Here is an 11,099-nt window from a genome sequence, read left to right on the forward strand (position 1 = left end):
CTTAATAAATAAACATGCGAAAAAGTAAATAAGAGAGTCCATTTATTGTCAGCTGACAATTTCACACGAGCATCATGGCTGAGGTCTCAAGAAGGGATTTAAAGGACGACTGATGGGTTTTACTGACTAGTTTGCAGGGGGGGAAGTTCCATACATAGAGAGCTTTGTAGAAAGGCACGTGTGAGAGAAGTGGCTAAATGGGTGACTAAGAATGGCATTGTTGCTGGAGACGATTGGGCAGGGAGCGGGAGGATGGAGTGATCTTTGTGAGATCACAAGGGTGGCTGTAGAAATGATTATGATGTAACAGACAGAGGGGTTCAAGGCCAGGAAGAAGAGAGATGACTGATAGGTTCATTTCACTTTTTCTCCCCACCAGGGTAGTGAATGCTCTGAAACTTCAGGAGCATCTTCAAAAACCAGCCAAAAAACTACCGGCAGGAATAAGCAGAAAGGTGTGGATTTTGTTCTCTCCTGTTTTGTTTTGTTTTTTGTTCTAAAACCCATCACTTCTTAGTTAGAGTTTCCACCTGGTCCCTCCCTGAAGGGTTCAGAAGGAAGAATTCAAGTTGTCTTTTCAGGAAGTTTGGGGATCTTTTTCCCTGCAAATGCTTTTGGCTTTGTGGGTATTAAGCCAGTGCTATTGGGTGCTGTCTAAAGGCAAATATTTTGCACTCTGTAAGTAGAGTTGCCATCTAGATATAAAAAAAACTGTGGCATCTGGAATGATCCTGAGCCTATAAAACTGGCCAGCTGGTGGTGTGTACAGATTTCCCAGGACAGCTATCTCAAAAAAGGGACGATCCTGGGAAAACCTGGACAGATAGCAACCCTATCTATAAGGCAGGGATAAATCAGCCCTGGCAAGGATGGGTCAGTAGTATCTAGAGAAGAGGATGAACCATTCCAGAAAGATCCCTCTCAATCATTCTTTATTTTGGAACGGCAAGTGAAAAGGACCGAGCTGCCTCCTGTTGTATTTGTGTGCATTGCTCTATAGTTGGTGCATCCCTGCTCTGGATTTCTAATTAAAGATGGACCTGAGCCTGAAACTCTGGATCGAACTTCTCTAGAGTTCAGGGGTGTTTGAGGTTGAGGTTTTGGGTCAGCCCAGTAGAAAGAGAGGGACCATTCATGCAGTTCGGATCTGGATCTGAAGTGCTCCAAAGACCAGGGGTATGAAGAGGAGTGAATTCACAACTTTCTTTGGAGCATCTTGGAAAAGGAGAAAGAAATGTTACACATTGTTTCTTTAGCAGAGAGCAGGTCACACCTTACTGTGCAGTGTCAGAATCACTGGAGAAGCCTAAGTAGATGGTGAAGATGTCGTGGGTGAGAGAAGCCCCCTCAGCATGTGTCACTAACATGCCTGACCTGCCCATTCCCTGCAAATTCAGTCAAAGCTTGCTTTCTTCATACCAGTTACACTCACCACATGTTGACAGTCCCTCAAAGTGTATGCCATATTATATAAAAGGGGCTGCCTTCACTAAACCACCTGAGCCGTTCTAGCTATGACCATGCTGAGTGAAAGGCAGTTACTACCAATGAGACCAGGGCAAGTTGCGAAGGTAAAAGCCACTGACTTTGTGATCTTCCCCCATCAGGTGTGTTTTGCACTGAGCATGCTGGGCAAGCCAACGCTGGTACTCTTGGACGAACTGTCGACCGGAATGGATCCCATGGGGCAACATCATGTGTGGTGAGTGCAGCTAACTGTCCGGAAGGCAGCATGGAAACCAACGGTTCGAGTGCTCCTTGGGCTTGTTAGAGAGACAAGGTGGGTGAGGTAATATCTTTGATTGGGCCAACTGTTGTTGGTGAGAGGGAAGAGCTTTTGAGGCTCAGGGAAGGAGGTGGCCTCATGGAGGTCCCCAGCACAGCAGAGGAGAGGACCCCCTACTACACTCGTTACAGGGTGCAGCCTGCACAGCGAGTGGCATGTAGTTTTGGGGGGCATGTTGGGTCTGTTATGCCCTGGGAGGATTTGGAGCAGGGCAGCCTTTGTATTCCCAGCAGTCCGGTTTTGCAGTGCTGCCTGACCTCTTAGTGAGCCATGCAAGTGAGCGAAGCTCTTTTGACAGAATCCAGCCCTGTGGAAGCAGGAGAGATGGTCTGAATTCTCGGTCCAGACTTAGTTACTCCTAGGCCCCTCTCTCTGATTCACACTCATAAAATAGTCTGAAATCCAAAGGGCCCTTGCTTTCAGAACAAATCGTAGGGACCTTTTGGTCGTTATTTGAATCTTTGCACTGTAGCAGCTCATTACTTGTAGGGGGATGAGCAAACCCAACGAGGGGCACTTCAATTCTAAAGGTTTAGGTTCCTTGTTAGTGTGACCTCCTACCCTTCCCCCACCTGGACTCCCACCTGATTTACCTGTGATCACTCTGAAAATAACAGTGATCATTTTCTAAGCACAAAATAGACCAGACCAGCCTCGGTCTCTTTGCTTTCTCAGCTACCCTCAAGCCGCAATTATGTTTCTAACCTTCCTTGTCTTCTTTGCCTGTGTCCTTCCTCTTCACTCCCCCACTTGTCTTTCCTCTCTGTAAGTCATCCTTCACTCTCCGCCCCAATGGCCTTGAACTTTGAAGGTTCAGTGATCATGCAAGTTCTGCTATTTTGGTTAGCTTATTAGTTTCTCCTTTCATTATTGTAAAAGGGCAGCTGTAGGAGGAAAGTTACATGTCTTTGCCTTTTCTGGAAATTCAGAGCAGCAATGCAGGAAAATACTCACAGGAGTTGTACATTGCAAATCAAATGTATTTTTTGTTTGCAGGACAGCTGTTCGTGCCGCATTGAAAAATAAGAAACAAGGAGTCATCTTGACAACCCATTACATGAAGGAGGCTGAGGCACTGTGTGACCGAGTGGCCATCATGGTGTCTGGAAAGCTCCGGTAAGCAGCAGCAGATACGTTAGAGCAATATAAGTGTCAAAAATTAATACCGCTTTGGATAAAAACAAAATACAGGGACCAGCATTAAATATATATTGGCAAAATTCAGTTGCAAAGCCATTGTTAAGTACTTGCACATTGCCAGTTTATTTTGCCAAAAGATACTGCTCCTTCCAAGGAATACTGTTGCTTAGATACAAAGTAAATGTACTGCCTTGGAAGACAGATAGACTTAGAAAGAATCTGAGCTAATATCAATCCTTCCCCTAGAGAGCTAATAGAAAAACTAATGAATTCAACCACTTTCTTCACATCATGTGGTTGCAATTACTAAAAGAGAGTCGTGAGAACCATTGATGAGTGATCCACTTTGTGTTTCTCTCCTCTGCAGCTGTATCGGCTCCATTCAGTACCTGAAAAACAAGTTTGGCAAAGGTTACTTGCTGGAAATTAAAGTGAAGGACCCAGAAAAAGTTGATCTCATCCATGAAGAGATTACACAAATCTTCCCACTTGCAGCTCGTCAGGAACGGTAACTTAAAAGAATGCCAGAGCCTTATTGACAATGCAAATGCTTCTGTGCTGCAGGGGTTACTTAGTGGGCTTGGATGCTATTTGGATTTGGGTGCAATAGCTGTTGGCACAACAGTGGGTTAACTTAGAGATCTGAGTTTGTGTGATGTGTATGAATGTCAGCATCCACAAAGCCAGGGGATGATAGGCTGGAGAGGGTAGGACACCAACCGAGCCCATCTACAACACCTCCTGCTCACCAGTCCAGAATATGACTTCGAAGAGTGGCAATTGGTTACAGCAATAGGCCCAGGAAGATTATTAAAAAGGATGAATATTAATTATCATCAGGGCCAGAGGAAACAGTAATGAAGTTAGTATGTCCAATTCAACATGCACACCTTATGATGGAACATACGTCTTGGGTCACTGATGGAGGGAGAGGGAAAACCACACTGAAAGCTGGACAGCACATGAACTTTCAAAAGAAAGATTGTTAACGTTTTGAAAACGGACATTTAGAAATTGTTCTACAAACGATTTTGGTCAGTTTGATTGGGAATATTTTCCAGGCTGATGTCCATTATTTGAACTTGTTTCTAACTATCCCATTTGGGGGTTGGACATTCCATACTAGTAACATAAAAAAGATGAACTTTCCGGGGAACCAACCTTCTTTCTCTTAGGCCTGGTCTACGCTAACCCCCCAATTCGAACTAAGGTACGCAACTTCAGCTACATGAATAACATAGCTGAAGTCAACGTACCTTAGTTCGAACTTACCGCGGTCCAGACGCGGCAGGCAGGCTCCCCCGTCAACTCCGCGTACTCCTCGCGCCGAGCAGGATTACCGGAGTTGACGGGGAGAACTTCTGGGTTCGATTTATCGCGTCCAGACAAGACGCGATAAATCGAACGCAGAAGTTCGATTGCCTGCCGCCGAACCAGCGCGTAAGTATAGATAAGCCCTTAGTGGGACCCTTTTAAAATCATTCAACATTTAGCATCTTCCTCTATGTGACTCCAATGCAAAAAAACCTGGCTTCCTAATATTTCTCTTCTGAATCCACTGATATTACTTTGAATAAGGATACAAGTTCCATGACAAAGTAATTTTACCATGAGTGAACAAGTGCTTTCAATACCCCCGCTTCTCTTGTATGCATAATCACCCACAAATTATTTTTATTATGTTGCGTTAACATCCTAATGTATTAGGTGCTATATCGCAACATACAGTCCCAACTCCAGAGAGCTAATGATCTGAATGACAAAAACAGATGAAGGGTAAAGGAAAGGGATACGCCATACAAGCTGAATAGAAAGGCTGATGACTGGTATGTGTGTTCACAAGAGAGAACCCCATTTCCCATAGTTATATATTTTAAGATCAGAAAGAACCATTATGATCATCTAGAGTGGAATTCTGGACGCTTTGAAGTCATTGGCAAAACTCCCATTGACTTGGGGCTTGTCTACACTACCGCATGGGGTTGATCTAAGATATGCAACTTCAGCTACGTGAATAGCGTAGCTGAAGTCGACGTACTTAGATCTACTTACCGCGGTGTCTTCACTGCGGTAAGTCAACAGCTGATGCTCTCCTGTCGACTCTGCTAGTGCGTCTTGTTCTGGTGGAGTACCGGAGTCGACAGGAGAGCACTCAACGGTCGATTTATCGCGTCAATACTAGACACGATAAATCAACCCCCGCTGGATCAATCGCTGCCTGCCGATCCAGCGGGTAGTGTTGACAAGCCCTTTGTCTGATCTCCTGCATAACACAGGAAATAGAATTCCAACCACTGGTTCCTACATCAGTCTTGTAACTTATGGCTGAGCATAACTTTTAGAAAAACATCCAGTCTTGATTTACCGATTTCAAGAGAGGACGAATCCATGGCATCACTAGGTACGTTTTTCCAGTGGTTAATTACCCTCTTCACCACAAGTATGCACCTTATGTCTACTTTGAATGTGTCTAGCTTCACCTTTCAGCCACCGGAATGTGTTATCATAGGTGCTGGAAATAGGGGTGCAGCGGATGCTGCCGCACCCCCTGGCTTGAAGTGGTTTCCATTATATACAGGGTTCACAGTTTGATTCAACGACTCTCAGCACCCTCACTATATAAATTGTTCCAGCATCACTGTTATGCTTTTGTCTGCTAGATTGAAGAGCCGTTTGCCATCCGAAATCTTCTCTCTGTGCATGTCCGTATAGACTGTGATCCAATCATTGCTTAAACATTCTGGTCACCTTCTGCACGTTTCTTCTCTCAGGTATTCCTCTTTGATGGTCTATAAGATACCAATGGAAAATGTACAGTCTTTGTCCCAGGCCTTTTTCAATTTGGAGGCAGGTAAGAGGGGTGTTGTCAAATGTTGCAATCTCTGTAATACAACCGCATTTTAATCTATATATTTTTCTGTCAAAAAAGCTTGGGCCAGATCCTCTGTGGGTGTAATTAGGCCTAGCTGCTTGAAAGTCGAAGGAGCTAAGGCAGTTTATACTGAGCTGAGGTTCTGGCCCTGTGAACTACCACTTTGGGGCCTGTTGAGTAATCCTGTGGATGCTCTAAAATGTCATGACTGGCCAAAAGGGGAAGCAGCTCTCCCCATCCATTGTTACATACAGCCAGAGGTGGTGTCTCTGCAACGTGGATGTCTTCAGGCTATTGGGAGAACTTCTAGGCAGTTGCTTGCACAGCTGTGTTCTCTGCACCTGTCTACGGTTAGGCCTGAGGAGAACTAAACAAAATGGACTCACCACACACGAAGAATCATTGTTTAAAGTCATTAAATATATTTGGGGGAGATTTCTAATGTGTGTTCATTTCTGTCCAGCTAAACGTACCTTCGACCTGGAGGAATACAGCCTTTCTCAGTCCACTTTGGAACAGGTACAGTGTGCTGTTTATAATATTTCAGAGACAGGAGCAAGAAAATACAATGTGTAAAAATGAACATATTTAACCTGGTAACTAACATATTCTAAAGAATGTCTGTGTGGGGATCAGTCCAAGTAATAATGATCCCTAAATCTTACACCGCACTTTTCATCAGGACATTCCAAGGTGTTTTACAAAGCAGGCCAATATCTTTATTCTCAGTTTACAGATGGGGAAACTGAGGCATGGAGCAATGAGGTGATTTTCCCAAGGTCACCCAGCAAGCCAATAGCAGGGCCACAAATTGAATCCAGGTCTTTAGAGTCCCCATCCAGTGCCCTGTGCACTAGGAACACTGCCTCCTAAATGAGAGTTATCAGTCAGTTGTATAAAGGTTGTCATCTCAGCACTGAGGTCTATGCCATGTACCTGTCAGAAGCACAGAACAATAATTGCAACGCCTTATGATTTGATATGGAATTTCTATTCAGATGCAAATGACACCAATGTACAAGCATTCAAAACAATGGTTATCAGTGAGTTTGCTCAGTTGTAACTGATGTTAGAATTTGGTCCTGTGTTGGTTTTTCTTCCCCACTTGAAATATTTCTGTTATCCTCTGATAGCTCACATCTTATTGCGTTAGAGTACAGAAACAATTTCTCGTGCCATGTCTCTCTCTTCGTTGCAACATCTTTTTGTGTCAAATCTGCCTTTTGGATTGTTGGATAAATAGATCTCAATCTAAAACAAAATGATTTGAGATCTTTGTTTCCAATCCTGGTAATTAATTAGACCCTTCCTTTAACTTTCACATTTCAGGTGTTCTTAGAGCTTTCAAGAGAGCAGGAGAAAGAGGATTTTGATATGAATCTGGATAGTACAGCAGAATGGAAACTCCTTCAACAGGATGATAATTAAAGCCCTGCACTACAATCCTATATCTCTTCTACAAACAATATCTGCATGTACAATTACATTCTACGTTATACCCAGTACTAACATTGTATTATGGTAATGTCAAGAGAGGAAAGTTCAGCCAGTCGTCATGAAAACTATTTTTTGATTAATTACATTTGGCTATGGCCACATTTCCTTTTGTAGCAGAGAAAATGTTCTGAGACGCGGGGCTGCATTAGAAAATTGGCCAAGGACCAGAAATGGGGTTGGCCGCCAATAACAGAAGATGAGGGAGCTCACGGGCAAAATCAGTCCAATTTCAATACATCTCTAGTTGTAAATACGATAAAACCAGAACTGAATCTTAAAAAGCCATCTGCTCAGAAATTTAAACTGATAGCACATTTGTCACACAAATCACCCAAAACACATTACAGAGTTTTCAATTAAATACTGGTGGTGAAGTGACTACATCGGGGTGGCCAACCTGAGCCTGAGAAGGAGACAGAATTTACCGATGTACATTGCCAAAGAGCCACAGTAACACATCAGCAGCTCCCCCCACACATACTGCTCCCAGCACCTCCCACCCACCGGCAGCCCTGCCAATCAGCACCTCCCCCTCCCTCCCCACACTTCCTGATCAGCTGTTTCGTGGCGTGCAAGAGGCTTTGGGGAGGAGCGAGGACACGGCAGGCTCAGGGGAGGGGGCGGGGAGGGCTGGAGTGGGGGCAGGGCCTGTGGCGGAGCCATGGGTTAAGCAGTGAGCACCACCCGGCACATTGGAAAGTTGGCGCCTGTAGCTCCAGCCCCGGCGTCGGCGCCTATACAAGGAGCAGCATATTAACTTCTGAAGAGTCGCATGTGGCTCCAGAACCACAGGTTGGCCACCCCTGGACTACATGTATAAACCTGTCAGCAGGAATTCATGTATTACAGTGATGAGCAATGCACAGATGGCTGGATATACCGGGGCTGATTTCGCTTTCTTAGTAGATTGATTATGGTTTTAGTCCTCTGACTGCAGCTGAGTTATGTAGATTTGCAGCAGTGTAAGTAAGAGACTGATAATCTCTGTCTTTCTGTAAGTGTCCTGGGTTTTTCCAGCTTCCCCTCACCTCATGGATAGAGGGATCTCTCATCAATGGAGCAACACCCTTCACAGTACAGCAGTAGTGTCATCTCTGTCGGTGAGCCCAAGTGCTTATATGGGACTAGAATCAACAATCTTCTACCGAGGAGATGTGATTGCTATTAATTGAATCTGATGCTTTTACACTGTTATCAGCAATTTACCAGAGCGATCTCATTATTGGAGTATTCTTTATATTATTGGAGCTTCAGGTGACTTGCTATGAGATATGTTAAATATATGAAGAAGACAAATGTTCTCCTCTTGGATGTTAATGGTAGTACTGTTTTGCTGTTCCTTTACCTGCCAATAGGACATCAATAGAAGAGCAGAGCTGATGTCAAAGGGAGATTCTGTCTCTTCAGCATTATTTGCAGGAGACAAAGACAATGACAAAAAAATAAAAATCAGTGCAATATTCCTGGTACTACTGGTAGTTCTTGTGTATGAGTCATTGATAAATTACAAACTCCAACTTTATAAGAATTACGTTGTTTACAGTTTTAGTGAATAAAATCCTAATAGCTGTATATCAGCTGGAATTGTTACACGTCAGGGACTTTCTAGATTTCTCACTACTACTGGAACCTTAAATACCTGCAACTGCTAGAAACACCATCTTCCATCGGTACCTAGCAACAGCACTTAAGATCCTTTGAATCATGACTCGGCCTTGCTGAGCCACCCATTTGTGGCCTCTAAGTTTGACTGTTGCAATGGACTGTACCCTCTAAGCAACTCAGAATGACATGGTGTCATCGCCCAAGGGCTTCAAACGCTAGCTACCCATTGAACATTGAATCATACACAAGGACCTGGTATTGGTTTTCAAAACTGCTTCACACTATGTGATTTCTCGTTCCGCAATGACTAACTCCCTCAACAGAGAAACAAGGTGAGTGAGGAGCGTCCGTGTAAGCTCAAAAGCATGTTGCTCTCACCAGCAGAAGTTGGTCTAATAAAAGCTATTACCTCACCCACCTTGTCTCTCTAATATCCTGGGACCAACATGGCAACAGATCTGCATGTGGTTTAAGATGTACATTTTTAACTCATGACAGCTAGTATACTTGTCTTCAGTCACCAAGTACTCCTATTGTGCATTACCCAGCATTAATGCCTAATGCCAGCATGTCTATATGATAGATTCTGGAAAAAAAATTGCAATAAATGGTGACTCCATATATTATCTCTCTCTTGTTGTATATAAAAGAAAATCTGGTATTGATCTGTAATTGTGTATGGCTCACAAAGATGCTAAATGTTCACCTTTGCTCTTTGGACTAGTGATTCTATGATGTTGAAACAATAGTTGAGATGACAAAGTACTCAAAGAAACCTGTTAAATGTACCCAGACACGGCATGATATAGTAGTCTACTAATTAAATCTCACTAAAGATAAAGTAACAGATGACAGGATGCTGGATGGAGAAGTGATCTCAATCCGTATATGGAAAATTTCAAAACCCCCAAACATCTATCAGAGAAATAACATCAATTCTAACAATTGAACATGTTTAGAATGTGCTGCTCAGATACTTGGTTGTGGAAAAACCATGGGGTTACTTCCCTCACCCCACTGGTTCTGATCTCTCACAGATCCCACAAGCAGCAATGCCTGTGATCGACTGTCTTCTGAACAGTGACGCAATGCGCAGTTCAGCTCTTGGCCAGAGAGTAGCAGGGCAAATAAACCTCTCCCTGTTTAAAAACAAACCAACTGACCAGCAAACAAACTACTGAGGTTTTTTAGGCAGCAAAAAGTAAAAACAAAAACACAGTTTTACTTCAATGGAAGATAATCTTACTCAGTTAGGCTGGGATTCTCATAAGTGCCTAAGGGAGTTAGGTGCACAGGACCCATTGATTTTCAGTGGTACTTGTGCTTGTCCATCTCTTGGGCACTTTGACAGTCCCACCCTTAAAGCTGAACCTTGTAGGGAGCCTTAACATAAATATTTGGGGTGAAATCCTGGAAATTGTAGTTTTGCCATTGACTTTAATGAAGCCAAGATTTCACCCATCAGTTTAAAGATCTGACACCCTCTCTCACAGAAAAAGTTTTCCACAAAAGTTGCTCCTATGGGTTTCTCAGCCAGAATACTTTGTAGCAAGCACATGGCTGCCTAGCAAACTGCAGTGTTAATTCTTCTTACAAGATGATGGGTTTTTTTTGCCCGTGCAAATTTGAGAAGGTGGCGTGAAGGTGGCTCTCTTGATAGGGAGAACAGCAGCAGTGCTTGTTAGAGTGTCAGGCAAAACCCTTCATTGCAATAACAAGGAACACAAGGACACAGCCCCTTCAGGTTCCTGTGGTTTGTGATCTCTGGAATTCATTTAACTGAAAGCCTCCTACAAGTATTATGTTTCCCTAAAACCGTCTAGTCCAAGGGTTCTCAAACTGTGGGTCAGGACTCCAAAGTGGGTCGCGATCCTGTTTTTTAACGGGGTCACCAGGACTGCATTAGATTTGCTGAGGTCCAGGCCCCTCCCAAGGCCGGCTCTAGGTTTTTTGCTGCCCCAAGCAAAAAAAATTTTGGCTGCTCCCCACCCTAGCCCTGGGGCAGCAGGGGGTGTGGGTGGGGGAGAGTCCAGGGCTGGGGCAATAAAGGGGTCCGGGGGGAGCCCAGGGCTGGGGTGGGGGGACTGCAAAAAACCTACAGCTGGCTTGGTCCCTACTATTCACAGCAAGCTGCAGGTTTCAGTTCCCCCTCCCTTTCCTGTTGCTAGCGGCCAAGGAATGCTAGGAAATGTAGTTCTT

General features: G+C 44.0%; 1 protein-coding gene across 1 annotated transcript in view; it reads left to right on the forward strand.

The window, feature by feature from the left end:
* The window catches only part of LOC128847859 (uncharacterized), a 125,894-nt gene extending 116,371 nt beyond the window's left edge, over nucleotides 1–9,523 (forward strand). The window contains exons 72-78 of the mRNA XM_054047584.1: nucleotides 380–455; nucleotides 1,608–1,702; nucleotides 2,783–2,902; nucleotides 3,294–3,434; nucleotides 5,698–5,777; nucleotides 6,262–6,317; nucleotides 7,128–9,523. Of these exons, the coding sequence (XP_053903559.1) occupies nucleotides 380–455; nucleotides 1,608–1,702; nucleotides 2,783–2,902; nucleotides 3,294–3,434; nucleotides 5,698–5,777; nucleotides 6,262–6,317; nucleotides 7,128–7,226 (667 nt within the window). The 3' untranslated portion in view covers nucleotides 7,227–9,523. The remainder of the gene's footprint in view (nucleotides 1–379; nucleotides 456–1,607; nucleotides 1,703–2,782; nucleotides 2,903–3,293; nucleotides 3,435–5,697; nucleotides 5,778–6,261; nucleotides 6,318–7,127) is intronic.
* The last annotated feature ends 1,576 nt before the right edge of the window (nucleotides 9,524–11,099 follow it).

Source organism: Malaclemys terrapin, chromosome 13 (genome assembly GCF_027887155.1).
Source record: "Malaclemys terrapin pileata isolate rMalTer1 chromosome 13, rMalTer1.hap1, whole genome shotgun sequence".
Lineage (NCBI taxonomy): Eukaryota > Metazoa > Chordata > Testudines > Emydidae > Malaclemys > Malaclemys terrapin.